Source organism: Carcharhinus amblyrhynchos, unplaced genomic scaffold (genome assembly GCF_965287045.1).
Source record: "Carcharhinus amblyrhynchos unplaced genomic scaffold, sCarAmb.v2.hapA chromosome_310, whole genome shotgun sequence".
Taxonomy (NCBI): domain Eukaryota; kingdom Metazoa; phylum Chordata; class Chondrichthyes; order Carcharhiniformes; family Carcharhinidae; genus Carcharhinus; species Carcharhinus amblyrhynchos.
This window is the reverse complement of record NW_027650050.1, coordinates 135,088-150,322: the sequence shown is the minus strand read 5'-3', so window position 1 is coordinate 150,322 and position 15,235 is coordinate 135,088. Positions and strand designations below refer to the sequence as shown.

The window sequence follows — 15,235 nt, the reverse complement described above, 5'->3', positions numbered from 1 at the left end:
CTGCAATCCTTTCTAAGCGTGTTAATGTCTTGCTGCCAACACCCTAATTAATTCTGTGGATAGCTTGCCTCCGCTGCTGACTAACTGAGTTTTTAAGCGGCTAATTAATGGCTGCCTAAAGGGCAGCATCCTGCCGCCAATGATATCGACCTGGCGACGAGGATGGGACCCACTGTGCCACATGCACAACAAGCACACCTGGTAGGGGCACAAAGACACCCAGTGCCCGAAGGAAGGGCGCTGCATTAGGAAAGAACGGGGGGGGGGGGGGGGTGTGGAGATTGGTGGTGAGGAAGGGGCACGCGCTGCATCACCAAGATCACCTCTTTCCATCTCCAAGCCATCACATTATTCCACTCCACCGTCACCCATCTACTGCTGAAATCCTCATCTGTTAATCTGTTACCTCCTGACATGACTATTCGGACTGAAACCATAAAGTTAGGAAGAAAGAGATTAAAAATGATGATATTTAGAGTAAGAGAATGATATTAGAAACACAGAACTCAACTCTTTGTGGATATGGCTGTTTATTATTAAATTTGTGGAGAATTCCACTCAAAATCACCAGTAAAATCTTATCCCCACATTGAAATTCATTAGCAGGTATCATAATTTGTGACACGGATAGAAAATGATTTACTGCAACAGCTCGGAGTGAGTATTCTTTTTCCTTCCTGTGTGAGATTTTTACACTCTGTCCATCCAGCTGGTTAATTGTCCCGATATTAAATGAATCGTCATGTCCAGATTTATTCTCCCAGACAGAATGTTACCGTCATTCTGGACACAACCCTCTTCCCAGTCTCTGTATCACTTGTCCAATATCTGAAAGTGTTGGTTACGTGAGAGCTCAGTCGTAATACACCCCAGAAAAGGTTATATTCCCGTAATCATTCTAACAGTTGTATTACAGATCAGAACTTTACCACTTCCGGGTTTAGTTAATGTTGCAGCATCAGCTCTGGCGCCTACCAGCTATAACACAGTGGTTACACTGCAGTGGTAACAAAAGTGATTCTAGTACAGAAATTCCCCTCAGATTCCCTACAGTGATTTGTAAACCCAGTGGATTAGTGAGCTAATTGTTAATATTGATCTGTCGATCTAACTGTCCCGTTTTTAATTAGGTTTAAACGTCACATCGTAAGTCAGCTGGTAGCCATCGTTGTAGGCGTAGAGTTTGTGGTCAGATGGGTTGTAGTTAACATTTTGCAGTTTCTCCAGGACTTTACCCATCTTTATCGAAAGCCTACCCTCTTCCCCAGTTCTGGTGTCGAACGTGTAGAAAATCTCCTCAGACCGTAGGTCGACGGGCCGAATGGCGTACAGCACCCCACAGATCAGAAAGGCATTGGTCACACTGGGTTTGAACAGCCTGGTCACCCATGTCCTTTCCAAGGTGAAGGAGGTCACATTAATTTTACTAATAGCAATGTACCCGACCTTGTCCTCGGGGCTGTAAATGACCCAAAGGCCAGACTCATCTACAGCAAAGTCAATGTCTTGGAATGTAACACCTGTATAGGAAAACCGGTTGTTGTAGGCAGCACCCGGGAGTATTTGCTTCTGCACAGTGTTTGTGTCTATGTTGACTCTGCACATGTACCTGGAATTGTAACAGTTGTAATACATGGAGTTGTTGTACAAAACCATTCCACTGCCCTGCCCAGGATTACGGGTAATCGATTTACTTATTTCATTCCTGTAGAGGAGCAAATCATCGTGTGAAGAATAGAGTCTGTAGTAGTAAAACGTCCGTGCGTTTGTCTCGAGCGGTGCCACCCAGTACACGTCCTTTTTGCTGGAGGGTGGAGCTGGATCTTTGCCCCAGCCTCCGTATTTATAACTAAACCCTCTGTAGTTCAGCTGTGTCACCACGGGGTTGGATACATTAAGGAGGCCGTTATGGTCGCAGCTCCCTGTTCAAAAAATAGCAAGCTCGAGGTCAGCATCGGGGGATTTACATTTCCAAATTCAACCTTTCCATTTCCAGCTACACACTGGAGTGATTATCATAGAAACCCCTACAGCACAGAAAGAGGCCATTTGGCCCATCGAGTCTGCACCGACCCAGGCCCTACCCCCATGTCCCTACTAATCTACGCATCCCAGGACACTCAGGGGCAATTTTTAGCTTGGCCAATCAACCTAACCCGCACATCTTTGGACTGTGAGAGGAAACCGGAGGAAATCCGCGCAGACACGAGGAGAATGTGCAAACTCCACACAGACAGTGACCCAAGCCGGGAATTGAACCCAGGACCCTGGAGCTGTGAAGCAGCAGTGCTAACCCACTGTGCTACCGTGCTGCCCAGCAGGGGATTATTGTGGCGTTACAATGATTAATGTATAACTCAGCCACATTGGGAAATGAAGTTAAAACATTTCAACTGCACCCACTTTAGATGGTGAAATAATTCTCCCACTTTTTAAATTCTTCACCTTTTCTTGTAAATTTATCAATTCCGATTTCCACATTCGGAGCGATGTTAATAGAATGTGACCGGAATTCTCCCATCCTGACTGGAATTCTAGCGGGAGCCGGGGGGGGGACGGGCCATGTAAAGATCCACTGAAATCAGGCGGGAATCTCGGTTTCCGGGTGAGTGCGGCCAGGAGAATCCCTGTGTTTGCGGATTACTGATCCAAAGTGATTGGCGCCCCTCTCCCTTTATCGGGCAGACTTGTGTTACTCAGTCACGTTGATTAATAACTCACCGTAGTCGATGGAGGCAGGGGTTTGTGAATCCCGCTGCTCCTCACAGTCCTGTAGGCGTTTCCTCAGTGCTGCTACCTCTCTGCGGATTGCCAACACGTTGTTCTTATCGAGCGACTCCAACTGGTTGACAACTTGTGACATGTTCGTAATCTGAAATACACGCGGCGTTTAAAGAGAGTCGTGTTTGGGTTCACCGGGACAGGCCATTCAGCCCCTCGAGCACGTTCTGCCATTCAATGAGATCAGAGTTGATCTGTATCATCAGACTCAATCAGAGCTGACCATGTCCACTACGATTCTCACCTATCTTCTACAGATGCACCAAAGCATCCTTTCCAGATATATCACAATTTGGTATGGCTCCTGCTCTGACCAAGACCACAAGAAACTACAAAGGGTCCTGAACATGGCCATTGACTCTGTCTACACTTCCCGCTGCCTCAGCAAAGCAGTCAGCATAATTAAGGACCCCGCGCAGCCCAGACATTCTCTCTTCCACCTTCTTCCATCAGAAGTCTGAAAACACGTACAGAACGACCTAAGAGCTGCTTCTTCCCTGTCACTATCAGACTTTTGAATGGACCTACCTTATATTCAGCTGATCTTCCCCTACACCCGAGCTATGGCTGTAACACTACATTCTACACTCTCTCCTTTTCCTCTCCCCACCTACTCTATGAACAGTATGCTTTGTATGGCACGCAAGAGACAATACTTTTCACTGCATCCCAATACATGTGACAATAATGAATTAAATCAAATATATCCTAACTGCCTTCTACCTGCTTTTGCTGCACAAATTTTACTATCTTTAGATAACAAAAAGCAATCAGTGTAGGGAGTGAAATTTCCAGTTGGGGTTGGCAGCTTTTTGGGGTGAGAGAGTTCCAGATTTATTACCATTTGTATGAAGTGCTTCCTGACATTATCACCGAACACACAAGGTCTAATTGCCCCCTTGTTGCGGGCTTCCTTCTCCATACATTACAGTTCCGCTCCATTAATCTTATCAATTCCTTTATATCTTAAACGCATCAGTTAGATAACTCCCTCGTTTCAATTGAATAGATTGTCCTCAAGCAGGAATATGACTAAGTAGAGAGAGGGAGAGGGGTTTGGGAATTCCAGACTCTGGGATCCAGGTGAATAGAAACAACAAGGGGCATACACGCGATGGGTCGTACGGGGGCTGCTCTTGGATGTTTCGAGAGTAGCCTAGTGCTTCACGTCGTTAGTGTGCGCTTAAACTGGACCAACTGATGGGCAACATGACAGCTCAGTGACTATCACTGTTAGCTGTGCAGACACATGGATTTGGGACAGTGTCTGTGGGAGTTTGCGCATTCTCCCCGTGCTTGCGTGGGTTTTCTCCGGGTGCTCCAGTTTCCTCCCACACCCCAAAGATGTGCTCTTAGACTGATTGGTGTAACAAATTGTCCCTAAATTAGTCTTCCCTCAATGTGGAGTGCCATAAGCATAGACAATGGTCATGGGTGGAGAGGGAACTCAATGTTAAAATGGCGGCGTGGGCTCGTTGGGCCGAAGGGCCTGCTTCCCGTACTGTGTTGTTCTTTGTTATTGAGGAGGGAGATACTTAATAGCTTCAAATTACAGGAACAGAGAGCTCAGAGTCATTTTTAATGCTGGAGTGCTTTGGGCAGATAGGGATGAACTGGAGGGATTTTTTTTTAGTTTATTTGTTAGTGTCATAAGTATTAAGACTGCAATGAAAATCCCCTAGTCGCCACACTCCGGCACCTGTTCAGGTACACTGAGGGAGAATTTAACATGGCCAACGTACTTAACCAGCACGTCTTTCGGACTGTGGGAGGGAACTGGAGCACCCGGAGGAGGCCCATGAAAACATGGGGAGAATGTGCAGACTCCACACAGACAGTGACCCAAGCCAGGATCGAACCCGGGTCCCTGTCGCTGCGAGGCAGCTGTGCTCACCACTGCGCCACAACGATTGAAATGCATAATGAAGAACCACTGCCGCTCAGTGAGGACTGGGCAAAAGGGACTTTGGGCAAGACTGGATGCAAGTTGCCAAGTTTTCAATGATGTGGATGGCATGGTGGCACAGTGGGTTAGCGCTGCTGCTTCACAGCTCCAGGGTCCTGGGTTCGATTCCCGGATCGGGTCACTGTCTGTGTGGAGTTTGCACATTCTCCTCGTGTCTGCATGGGTTTCCTCCGGGTGCTCCAGTTTCCTCCCACAGTCCAAAGATGTGCGGGTTAGGTTGATTGGCCATGCTAGAAATTGCCCCTTAGTATCCCCTTAGGGTAGGTTAGAGGGATTAGTGGGTATAATGTATGGGGGTAGGGCCTGGGTGGGATTGTGTTCGGTGCAGACCCGATGGGCTGAAGGGCCTCTTTCTGCACTGTAGAGTTTCTACTGTAGGGAACACTGTAGGGAAATCCTACAGTGTTCTATGATGTGGAGATGCCGGTGTTGGACTGGGGTGGGCACAGTAAGAAGTCTCACAACACCAGGTTGAAGTCTAACAGCTTTATTTGGAATCACGAGCTTTCGGAGCGCTGCTCCTTCCTCAGGTGATGAAGCGTTCCGAAAGCTCGTGATTCCAATAAACGAATTTCCAAAGAGTTAGAGTTGGTAGGGAAGGGGGAGCATGGGTGAGGGAGGATTGGCACTGAGATGATAAAGGTACGGATGAGGAAAAGTTAGGGTGGATTGTTCGAATTGGGCAGACTTGGGTCATGAAGACGCTGATCTGTATCGATTCTGAAGCTGACAGCATCCTGTTCGGAAACAAAAACTGAAAATGCTGGAAAATCTCAGCAGGTCTGACAGCATCTGTGGGGAGAGAATAGAGCCAATGTTTCTAGATAACCCTTTATCAGAGCAAGGAGCATCGGCAGAGAGTTATACTACTGGGGGCAGAGGTGGGGCGGTGAGGGGATGTGGAATTGTAAGTGGGGAACATCCTGTCAGGCCTGAGAGAGTGCAACAGTCATAACATTATACAGAACTAAGGAAGCTATTCCTCCAATCTTTTCTGTGCCTTCTCTTTGAAAGAGCTTTCTAATTAATTCTAGTCTATTGATCTTTTCCCCACAATCCGACTATTTTTACCATTTTAAAAGTGTATCCAATTACATTTTGAAAGTTATTAATGAATCAGCTTCCACTCTGCTTCCATTTAGCACACTGAAGATTATAGCAAATCCCCTCCTCATCAACCTCACCCGGCTCTCTTGCAATGCACCTGGAAGCTGATTCTTTTAGCAGTGAGTAATCTGTTATGTGGTGGAGGTTAGAGATGCTTTCAATAGTTCCAAAGTTTAACTGTGGAAGGATGTTTTAGTTCATTTATTGTTGTCACAAATAGGCTTACATTAACACTGCAATAAAGTATCTGTGAAAATCCCCTAGTGGCCACGCTCCAGCACCTGTTCGGGTACACTGAGGGAGAATTTAGCACCTAACCAGCACATCTTTCAGACTGTGGGAGGAAACCAACACAGACATGGGGAGAACGTGCAGACTCTGCACAGACAGTGACCCATGCCTGGAACCGAACCCAGTTCCCTGGTGCTGTACAACAGCAGTGCTAACTACTGTGCCACTATACTTTGGAGATTGTTCAGAAGGGGTTTACCAGGATGTTACCTGGGCGGCATGGTGGCTCAGTTGATAGCTGTGCCACCTCACAGCGCCAGTGACCCGGATCCAATTCTGGCCTCAGGTGACTGTCTGTGTGGTGTTTGCACGTTCTCCCTGTGTCTGCGTGGGTTTCCTCTGGGTGCTCCGGTTTCCCCCCACATTCCAAAGATGTACAGGTTGGGTGGATTGGCTGTGCTAAATTGCCCCTTTGTGTCAGGGGGATTAGCAGGGACGTTACGGGGATAGGGCCTGTGTGGTATGGTTGTTGGTGCAGCCTCAATCTACCAAATGGCCTCCTTCCGTACTGTAGGGATTCGATGATTAGAGGGACTGAACTACAAGGCGAGGTTAGACAAACAGGGGTTGTTTTCTCTGGAGCGGCGGAGGTTGAGTGGAGGCCTGATAGAAGCCTATAAAATTAAGAGAGGTATAGATAGGGTCGTCAGACAGAATCTTTCTCCCAGAGTTGAAATATCTAATACTAGGGGGCATGCACTCAAGGTGAGAGGAGGGAAAGTTCAAAAGAGATGTGAGGGGCAAGTTTATTACTTGAGAGTGGGAGGTGTCTGGAACGCACTGCCGGAGTGGTGATGGAGGCAGATACGACAGGGGCATTTAAGGGGCTTTTAGATAGTGACAGTGTGGAGTCTGCACGTTCTCCCCATGTCTGCGTGGGTTTCGTCCCAAAGCCCAAAGAAGTGCAGGTTAGTTGGATTGGCCATGCTAAATTGCTCCTTAGTGTCAGGGAGATTAGCAGGGTAAATACGTGGGGTTACAGTGTTCAGGCCTGGCTGGGATTGTTGTTGGTGCAGGCTCGATGGGTTGAATAGCCTCCTTCTGTACTGTTAGGACTCTATGATTCTAAAATTTATTTATTAGTGTTACAAATAGGCTCACATTAACACTGCAATGAAGTTACTGTAAAAATCCCCTATCTTTGTGAAGCAAGTTTGAGGAGCATTTGAGGACCCTGGGTCTGTACTCAATGGAGTTTAGAAGGATGAGGGGAGATTTCATTGAAACTTACAGAATACTGAAAGGCCTGGATAGAGTGGATGTGGGGAAGATGTTTCCATTAGTCAGAGGGACCAGGATCCAAGGGCACAGCCTCAGAGTAAAGGGACGACCCTTCAGAACCGAAATGAGGAGAAATTTCTTCTGCCAGAGGGTGGTGAATCTGTGGAATTCATTGCCGCAGAAGGCTGTGGAAGCCACCATTCAGTGTATTTAAGACAGAGATAGATAGGTTCTTGATTGAGGTTCAAACATTATGACGAAAAAGTGTGAGAATGGGGTTGAGCCATGATAGAATGGTGGAGCAAATTCAATGGGTGGAATGGCCTAATTCTGCCCCTATATCACAGTCTTACAGTGTAAGTTGCTGTTGTTGTGAACAGCTCCCCTCCATCAGGATGTTAAATCTCTACAGCCAGTTCCTCTGGTGATTGGTCAGAGCCCAAAAGGTGTCAAATTCACAACCAACACAGGACAGAGAAACACAACGTTATAATTGGAATGACTGGTGTCTTTCTGACCTCGCTGTAAAGCTGATCGATCACACTGTTGCTGCCATTGAGTGAAATCTTCAGCCGATTAGTGAGTGACATCATCTCCCGGATCTCCAGCTTCAGCAGCTCAAAGTCGAGCTGGGTGTAGGAGTGTCCATTCTCCATCACCTCCACGCGTCGGGTCAGATTCAGCAGCTTGCTCGTGTGCGCAGAGAGAGTCCTCGTATACTCCTGCACCTGAACGGGGCATCACAGGGAATACACACACAGTTACAACCACCTCCGCAGTCATTGAAACAACTACACCTCACCCCACTGCACAATTGGTAACAAATTTATTTGAAGTGATGAGTACATACTAACACTTAATACTGAATCATCCATAGGATTTTGCCTGTTTTGGGTCGCTGTCTGTGTGGAGTTTGTACATTCTCCCTGTGTCTGTGTGGGTTTCCTCCGGGTGCTCCAGTTTCCTCCCACAGTCCAAAGATGTGCAGGTGAGGTTGATTGGCCATGCTAAATTGCCCCTTAGTGGCCAGAAGTGTGTAGATTAGGTGGATTGGCCATGCTAAATTGCCCCTTAGTGTCCAAAGATGTGCAGGTTATGTGGATTGGCCATGCTAAAGTGCTCCTTAGTGTCAGAAGACATACAGGTTAGGTGGATTAACAGGGTAAATACATGGGTTTATGGGGTATGCATGGGTAAGAGTTGGTGCCGACTCAATGGGCTGAATGGCCTCTTTCTGCATAGAAAGGATTCTATGATTCTGTCTACAAAAAAAATTAAGTTAAAATTTTCTGTTCTTTCCCTCCCCAACTGCAAGAAAGAACTTAGTGTGGAAAAATCCATTTTTAACATCCATTTTAATTTTAAAATCTACTAAATGTACTCAGAATGTACTGAAAAATATTCTGTGAAGAAATTACACAGAAATTTTCCAGTGTGAATAATTAGACTCATTTTAATTTGCATATTTCTTGCATCTTAATTAAATCACAGATGAGCTTGACAAACATTATTCGTCTCTGATTATGGGATGTATATCTGGGAGAGTTGTACATTGGGAATGCCAGGGTTAATAATTAATCTTCCTTGTATTTTGGGCTGACTGACTTTATAAGATAAAGTGGAGGCTGATGGGCTATTGCGAGAGGAAATCTATTTTGCTTCCCGTCGAAAAGCTGTTGTAAGGGATTCAGGAATAGAGAGTGGGGGGTGGAATTCTCCGGCTGTTCACAGCCTGCCACCACTGCCAGCGAGGATGGAGAATTCGACGCTCAGCCCAATCACCGTTCACTGCAGCAGGACTGGAGAATCATGAATGGCTGGACAATTCCGCCACACAAAGTTTTTGCTCTAACGTATCCTTGATGCAGGTAACAGGTTACAACAGTTTTTCACAGGATAGAGGTAGAAACTGTAAGAGATTTGCTGTATCGAGTTGTGATAATTATCTGGACTGATTATTAATAAAGTCTTTTCCACATTTGTGACGATTCAAATGTATAACTGGGGACACAGAAGGAAGGAGGCTGACGGTGACCTCAGCAGAATGTGGCAAAGTATTAATTCTGGTGGGAAAACTGGCACAAAACTCTCCAGCTTCACTGCTCTGTCTTCTCTCCGGATCGTGACACTTTTAACATAAAATCTGCACCCACCTCCGAGCTCCCCTCATCCCCTCCCTGACCATGGAGATATCTGAGGTCTCTTCCACCTGCCCTACCTCCCCCCCACCCACCCACCCACCCAAACACCCGCATATCATCCCTGGCATTTACATCGCCAAAGGTGACATGGTGGCACAGTGGTTAGCACTGCTACCTCATAGCACTAGGGATCCGGGTTCATTTCCTGGTTTGGGTCAACGTCTGTGAGGAGTCTGCCCCGTGAGTGAGTGGGTTTCCTCCGAGTGCTCTGGTTTCCTCCCACAGTCCAAAGATGTGCGAGTTAGGTGGATTGGCCATGCTAAATTGCCCCTTAGTGTCAGGGTAAGTACGTGGAGTCTTACTTAGGGCCTGGGTAGGATTGCAGGCCTGATGGGCCAAATGGCCTCCTTCTGTATGTAGGGATTCTATGGTCAATAACTCCCCCCTTCAATTATCCACAACATCTCCGTCACTCCGCCACATCATTCCCAAGTCCCATGTCCTCTGATCTAATCCCTCACAAAAACCCCACCCCCACTCTGTATCCCACCCCCTCCACAAATAGTAGAGTTTCTACCCATTAGGCTCCCCCTAGGGCCAACCTGGCAGTGCTAACCTATGGACACTACCTGGCCATGCTCCTCTCCCCCAGGACCAAAACTTACCTTTGTGCACTTGGAGATTTCCTTGGCCGGTTTATGCTTGTCCAAACCAGTTGTAACCCTGGCTGACCTGATTTTGAATATTTAGTGAAGGGTGGGGGGGGGTACAATTTGGTGAGGAGGGGTGGCCCAATGTGGTGTGAACCTGGGTTACATCACCGGCGAGGGGAGGGTGTGGAAAAATCAGAAATCACAATCTTGCCAGCGAGATTTGCAATTTCTGTTTTTTGCCGGATTTAGGACCCATGCCAGTGATCCTCCGCATACGGAGTGTGGGCCACGGTCCCAACCTTCCAGCTGAATGTTGACATCTATGAGTAGCTGCAATGTAAATACCGCATTCATTTCCTCCCTATCAGTGGTTAGCATTTCTGTCTCGCAGCACCAGGGACCCAGGTTCAATTCTGGCCTTGGATCACTGTCTGTGCAGAGTCTGCATGTTCTCCCCATGCCTGCGTGGGTTTCCTCCGGGTGCTCTGGTTTCCTCCCACAATCCAAAGATGTGCATGTTAGATTGCTTGGCCAGGCTAAATTGTCCCTTAGCATCAAGGTGCGTTAGCAGGGTAAACAAGTGGGGCTGCGGGGAATTGGGCCTGAGTGGGATTGTGGCCGGTGCAGACTCAATGGGTCAAATGGCCTCCTTCTGCATGGTAGGGATTCTATGGTTCTATGATACACATTTCATCCAAATCACCCACCCAATATACCCCCCCAGCCACCAATATCCCCCCCCCAATACTACCCCCCCCCAATATCCCCACATTGACAAGTACCCAATACATAATCACTAATCATTATCCCCCTATTGATGCACACCCCAGACAGCTCATTCATTAGCGTCAACTATTAATATCATGGCACTGCTGCTGTGTCAACACTTCACTATTCTCTTCATTCTTCCTCTGTAATAACTAATCTGTTAGTGCAGAGTCAGAAAGAGGACGGGGTTTGTTAGTAATAAAAGTACCTTGCTGATTTCACTTTGTACGTTGATACTGAGCTCCTGGTACGCCGTTTCCAAATGTTCCACTTTTTCCACCGGGAATGTGTTATCGGGCAAGATCACGGAGCAAACACAAACTCCATCGCTGTTAACTGACCCGTTGACATTGTTACCGTTCTGTAGACACGGAAATCAGAATTAGCACAAATTCAACACTTGTGTGAGCTGATAAACAAGTTCGCCTCTTCCCACAAATTTGTAAAACTCCTTCACCCCTCCTTCCCCCAAATTGTTAACAGTCCTTCACCTCACCCTTCTTCACCCTCTCCCCCAAACAGGAAACACCTTCACCCCCTCCCCCAAGATGATAACATAGCTTTGCCCCTCTCCACAACAAGTCCGTTACAACACTCAACGATTTTCACAGATGCATTTTAGAAAGCATCCTTTCTGGATGTATCACAGCTTGGTATGGCTTCTGCTCTGACCAAGACTGTAAGAAACTACAAAGGATCATGAACGGAGCCCAGTCCATCACTCAAACCAGCCTCCCATCCATTGACACTGCCTTAGAAAAGCAGCCAGCATAACTAAGGCCCCCATGCAACCTGGACATTCTCTCTCCCATCTTCTTCCAATGGGAAAAAGATACACAAGTCTGAGGTCATGTACCAACCGACTCAAGAACAGCTTCTTCCCTGCTGCCGTCAGACTTCTGAATGGACCTATCTTATATTAAGTTGATCTTTCTCTACTCCCTAACTATAACTGTAACATTATATTCTGCACTCTCTCCTTTCCTATGTGAACAGTATGTACTGTCTGTATAACACGCAAGAAACAATACTTCTCACTGTATCCTAATACATGTGACAGTAATAAATCAAATTAATGAATCATAGATAGGTACGGCTCAGAGGGAGACCATTCAGCCCACCATATCTGTGCCAGCAACCCTCTCCTAATCCACATTCCTTCACCCTTAAAATCGCTGATAGCAGAGAGCTGTTTGTCGTATCCCACTGCTATCATTCATCTCACCAATATATACACTGCTAAATATCCTGTCCAATTTACCTTTCAGCCTTACGATGGAATGGCAATCTGCTATTGCCAGTTTTCTGCTTCCCCAGATGGGAAAGTGAGGGTCTTCATGATTTCAGAGCCTCTGTGTTTACAGGAATTTTAAACGGTTATAAAACCAGACAACACAGAAGGAGACTATTCGAGTCATCGCAGCCTTTTTAAATAGTCTTTCTCTCTCTCATTTGTATTTTCCCCACAGGCCCAGCCTTTCCAGGCATTTCTGAAAGTTCCCACTTTCAGGCATCACACTGCAACTCCTCACATAAAGTCAAATTCTCATAGAGCCATAGAAAAGTTACAGCACAGAAGGAGGCCATTTGGCCCACTTTGTCCATGCCAGCCCAAGGACACCCAGGTGCCTTTTCTAATCCCACCTTTCTGCACCTGGCCCATAGCCCTACAACTTGTAGCACTTAGGGTGCGGATCCAGGTATTTTTTAAAGGAGTTTAGGGTCTCTTCCCCCACTGCCAACTCAGGCAGCAAATTACAGACACTCACTATCCTCTACGTAAAAAAGTTCTTCCTCATGTCTCCTCTACACCTTCTGCCACTTATGAATCTATGTCCCCTGGACCTAGAATTCTCCCCCAAGGGAAACAATTTACTCCTGTTCACTCTATCTCTTCCCCTTCATTTCCACTTGTTTGTGGTTTACCTTAAATCCATATCCTTGGTTCACCAGCCCTCCTGACAAGGTAATGGTTTCTCTCTGTTTACCTCTCAAATTTGAACACTTCAGTCTCATGTAAATAGTCACAGAAAAATGACACCAATCTGCTTACTCTGCAGTGCTGGCTGACTGCCAGTCACTAACACTTCATTAACTCTTCAATGTCACTGTGTGAAGTTAGTGACCATTTCATGAGGCTCTGTTGCTGATGTGGATTGCCACTGGATGTGAGCTTTTGTCTGAGAGTTGGAGTTCCAGATTACAGATATATCTGAACTATGCGCACGCTGATATACACGCACGATTAAGTGAAGGAAGAGGCTCAGACAGTCCCCTCTACACCTACCCAATGCTGCAGTTACAGATTCTGTACTTAAAGCCAGGAGTGACTCTAGACTAAGGCAAGATGTCTATAATATCTGTCCTCTCAATCAATCCAGACAGTGGAAGCGATCTGCTGATCTGATGGGCAGCACAGTGCCATAAAGGTTAGCACACTACCTCACAGCTCCAGAGACTTGGGTTCAATTCCAGCCTTGAGTGACTGTCTGTGCAGAGTTTGCATGTTCTCTCCACGTCTGCGTGGGTTTCCTCCTGGTGCTCTGATTTCTTCACCCTGTCCAGAGCTATACAGGTTAGGGGGAATTGGCCATGTTAAATTGCCTCTTAGCGTCCAAAGATGTGAAAGTTAGGTAGATTGACCATGTTAAATTGCCTCTGAGTGTTCAAAGATGTTAGAAGGATTAGCCATGGTAAATGTGCGGGTCACGATGTGGAGATGCCAGCACTGGACTGGGATAAGCACAATAAAAAAGTCTCACAACACCAGGTTAAAGTCCAACAGGTTTATTTGGTTGCAAAAGCCACAAGCTTTCGGAGCGCTGCCCCTTCATCGGGTGAGTGGGAGTTCTGTTCACAAACAGGGCATATATAGATGCAAACTCAATTTACAAGAAAATGGTTGGGTGTGGGTTTACAGGGATATGGCGGGGCAGAGGACCTGGGTAAGATGCTCTGTCAGAGAGTGCAGTCTCAACAGGCCAATTGGCCTCTTCGGCACTGCAGGGATTCCATGATTCTATGATGTGATAAATTAACAGTTGGCAGGAGAGGTGCATTGATGAGCCATCCTGTAGCATAACACACCACTAACAATAAACAGCTCCAAGCAAATACATGTATATAGTGAGTGAAGGTGGTGACATGGCCAGCCACACCACCAGTTTGTTGGGTGTACAGAGGGGAGGGTGCTGTGTCTGGAAAATGACACTTCACCCTGTTCCCACCACCTATTATCAGCATTGAGCACATTATGGTCAGATGGAATATTGGTCCCTTGTACTATATAGGGGCTCAGACTGAGCATCAAAATAGTGCCTTCAATTCCCCCAAAGACCAATGCTTTTTCATTCATACAAATGGCACAATAGGGAGTACAGTTTAATTGTGGTGTGGGGTGACTCTGCCCATCGGGACATCAACATTCCACAATGGAAAAGGCTTTCATTTCTATAACTATTCTCAAAATCTCCGGGAACAAAACCTCCTGGAACAATTCTGAGTCAATGAAATACTTTCTTGAAGGGAATGCATCAGCCAATTTTCAACCAGTCAGATTCCACACATTCAACGAGATAAATGTGTTTAATGATGTTGATTAAAGAACAAAATCTTGGCCAGGGAGAAAACTCACCTTTTTTTCTTTGGAATAATCTCATTAAATCTGTCATTTTTGCCTGGGAGATAGGGCAATGTCTTGATCTAACATTTCAACTGAGAGGAGGCACCTCCGACAGTGCAGCACTCCTCCAGCGCCGCACTGGAGTTTCTGCCGGTAATTACATTCTCAAGCATCCAGAATGGGATTTGAACACACAACCATCTAACTCATCGAGCCACCGGTGATTTGACACAGAAAGACCCAAAGCAGAAAGATTTCAACGTGATTAAAGTTTGTATAAGTTCGAAGTGAACTTACCGTCGGCAGGACAGCGGCTGCGGTCAACAGAAGGAACAACATCTTCGTTCTGCTTCTGAGAGCACATCTAAGCTGCATGGGGTGGGTAAAGGGCTTAAATAACCAACTCCCCACAGCCCCACCCCACATTTAATGACGCATTCTTCCGAGATTAAACCAGTCAAGCAAACCTTTGTGGTAACACCTGTCTTAACCCACTGAAATGCAGGTAAATTTGATTATAAAATGGTTGTGCAATTTCCGGAATGGGTGTTGGTCTACACAACTTTTTCTGAGAAATGTCAACTTAAAGCCTGACTAAACAATGTGCACAGTGTCCTCTGTAATTTTACCAGAACTTTCTTTCCTGCTTTCACTTGTTCTTTGCTGGAGGTGGTTGCAGTGCAGT

General features: G+C 46.4%; 1 protein-coding gene across 1 annotated transcript; it reads right to left on the bottom strand.

Moving 5' to 3' along the window:
• Positions 1 to 534: 534 nt before the first annotated feature.
• On the bottom strand, positions 535 to 14,925 carry LOC145339069 (olfactomedin-4-like). The gene is made up of 5 exons (XM_080183490.1): positions 14,848 to 14,925; positions 11,137 to 11,289; positions 7,885 to 8,094; positions 2,722 to 2,872; positions 535 to 1,922 (listed from the first exon to the last, which is right to left on the bottom strand). Exons 1-5 carry the CDS (start codon positions 14,923 to 14,925, stop codon positions 1,123 to 1,125), a joined length of 1,392 nt encoding a protein of 463 aa, XP_080039616.1. The 3' UTR covers positions 535 to 1,122.
• Positions 14,926 to 15,235: the final 310 nt, after the last annotated feature.